This window comes from Bison bison, unplaced genomic scaffold, assembly GCF_000754665.1.
Source record: "Bison bison bison isolate TAMUID 2011002044 unplaced genomic scaffold, Bison_UMD1.0 scf7180017864184, whole genome shotgun sequence".
NCBI lineage: Eukaryota > Metazoa > Chordata > Mammalia > Artiodactyla > Bovidae > Bison > Bison bison.
Genome location: NW_011494756.1, coordinates 1109528 through 1111648, shown reverse-complemented (window position 1 = coordinate 1111648; position 2121 = coordinate 1109528). Strand labels below are relative to the sequence as shown.

The following is a 2121-nucleotide window of genomic DNA, read 5'->3' as shown; positions in this document are numbered from 1 at the left end:
CTTGGGCAGCAGTGCCCCCCGTCCTGCAAGTGAGGCCTCAGGGCCCGGGCCCTCTTGGGCCTCCGAGCACCAGCAGCTTGCAGGTTCCTGCCACCTCCTCTTTTCTGAGCACCGAGCACCTTGTCATTTCCATAGTGCTGACTCCCCGCTTCGCACAGGTGGGAGTGGACAGGCCTGGCTGCTGGAGCCTCTAAGCCCACCCCTTCCAGCTCATCCCAGGCCACCCAGATGGCCCCGGTCAACGAGACAGCCCTGCACAGAGAACCCGCAGAGAGTAGGCTTCTAGCCCGAGCCTCGGTTTCCTCCTGAGACTTGGGCAGTGTACTGCCTGACTCCACAGTTCCCAAGGCTGCTGTGACCTAACCGGAGTGCCACAAAGGCGGTCTCAACCACCCCAGGTGACCCGACGGCTGTGCTCCTAGTGCCACCTGGGGGCCAGCAGCCCACCGATGGGCCAGAGGGAAGAATGAACGAGGAGACAGACGGCTCTTTTGGTCTGCAGACTGAGCTCGGCAGAAGACTGGTTATTTTCTCCTTTTTTTCCCCTGCCTGGCATCAACTGCCCTGAGTGGCCCCAGGTATTTCTGGGCAAGACTCCTTACAGTCTGGATGCACAGGGCGGGGGGGGGGTGGGCATTACTTGGAGTGCAGCTGACCTCACAGAGACCACCCCCCCAAGGCAAGTGGGGGCCCAAGGAGAACAGGGAAAAGTGGGCTGAGACTGCCAGCCCAGCGGGGTTGGGCTGCGGTCATTCATGGGTCTGGGGAGCCTTGGGGCCAGAAGGGAAAGTGAAGTCGCTCAGTCGTGTCCGACTCTTTGCGACCCCATGGACTGTAGTCTACCAGGTTCCTCTGTCCATGGGATTTTCCAGCCAACAGTCCTGGAGTGGATTGCCATTTCCTTCTCCAGGGGATCTTCCCAACCCAGGGCTCGAACCTGGGTCTCCTGCACTGCAGACAGATGCTTTACCGTCTGAGCCACCGGGGAAGCAACCATGGGGGTGCTAGGTGACCCTAACTGGTCCTCCCCTCTCTGGGCACCAGGTTTCCCAACTGCAAAGCCAGCAGGGTGAACTGGACGCCCCCCAGAGTCCACGGCCCTGGACCTAGATGTGGCTTCTCCCCCTGCACGTGGCCCCTCCCGCTGGACCTGGCTCCTCCCGCTGGACCTGGCTCCTCCCCCTGGACCTGGCTCCTCCCCCTGGACCTGGCCCCTCCCCCTGGACCTGGCCCCTCCCGCGAGGAGATGGATAAGGACGTGCTGTCCGAGCCCCTGTTCTACACTCACACCCTTGCTCCTGCTGCTCTGCCGATGCTGGGATCCTGACTGCAAACGCGGGCGTTCCTGCGAGGAGAGGGCTTCACAGCACACGTCTCCTTACACGCAGGGGCCCCTAGACACTGGCTCTGGGTTCTTTGCAACAAACACACAGAGAAATACACGTGTTCGATGAAGGGTAAAAACTTTAAAAAGGGAAAAGTGAGCTCACATCTGGAGCAGAGCCCCCCACACTCACACTCACACACGTGGCACGCACGACCACACACGCACGGGCACACCACACGGACAGACAGCCCCCACACATGCACACTCACAGTCCATGCGCCAGTACAACACTCACGGCCTGACGTACGAGCACGCACACGGACACCCCACACGCTGGCACACCCCACACACACACGCACACACACACACACACGCACAAAGGTGCAAGTACAACAAAGGAAGTGGAAGAAAAGTGTTACCCATGAGGAGCCGCCGTTTCACCCGCTTGTCCACATCAGCTACTGACGTGGCATTGAACTGAGAGCGCTCAATTGCAGCCTCATCCTTTTCTAAAACACAAGTAAGGGACAAACACGGAGCCGGTGGTTAATGAGAGCCCGCTTCCCGCCTCTCGGCGTGCGCACGCAGAGCGACGCAGCGTGAGGGCGGCGCGGCGTCCTCGCCGAGGGGCTAATCCCAGGAACCTCAGGTGGCGTGCTCGGGGCAGGGCCGGGTGCGGGTAGAGGAGGGGCGACTACAGCAGGGCACGGATGGGCCTCAGGGCCCATCTGCGAGCGACACGCGCACAGGAGGCGGCTGAGCTCAGAGCGAACAGGCCCCGCGTGCGGAGGGCC

General features: G+C 61.7%; 1 protein-coding gene across 1 annotated transcript in view; it reads right to left on the bottom strand.

Moving 5' to 3' along the window:
* SCUBE1 (signal peptide, CUB domain, EGF-like 1) overlaps positions 1–2121 on the bottom strand; it is a 131624-nt gene that overhangs the window by 47645 nt on the left and 81858 nt on the right. The window contains exon 7 of the mRNA XM_010843690.1: positions 1747–1836. Coding sequence (XP_010841992.1) covers positions 1747–1836 — 90 coding nt within the window. The remainder of the gene's footprint in view (positions 1–1746; positions 1837–2121) is intronic.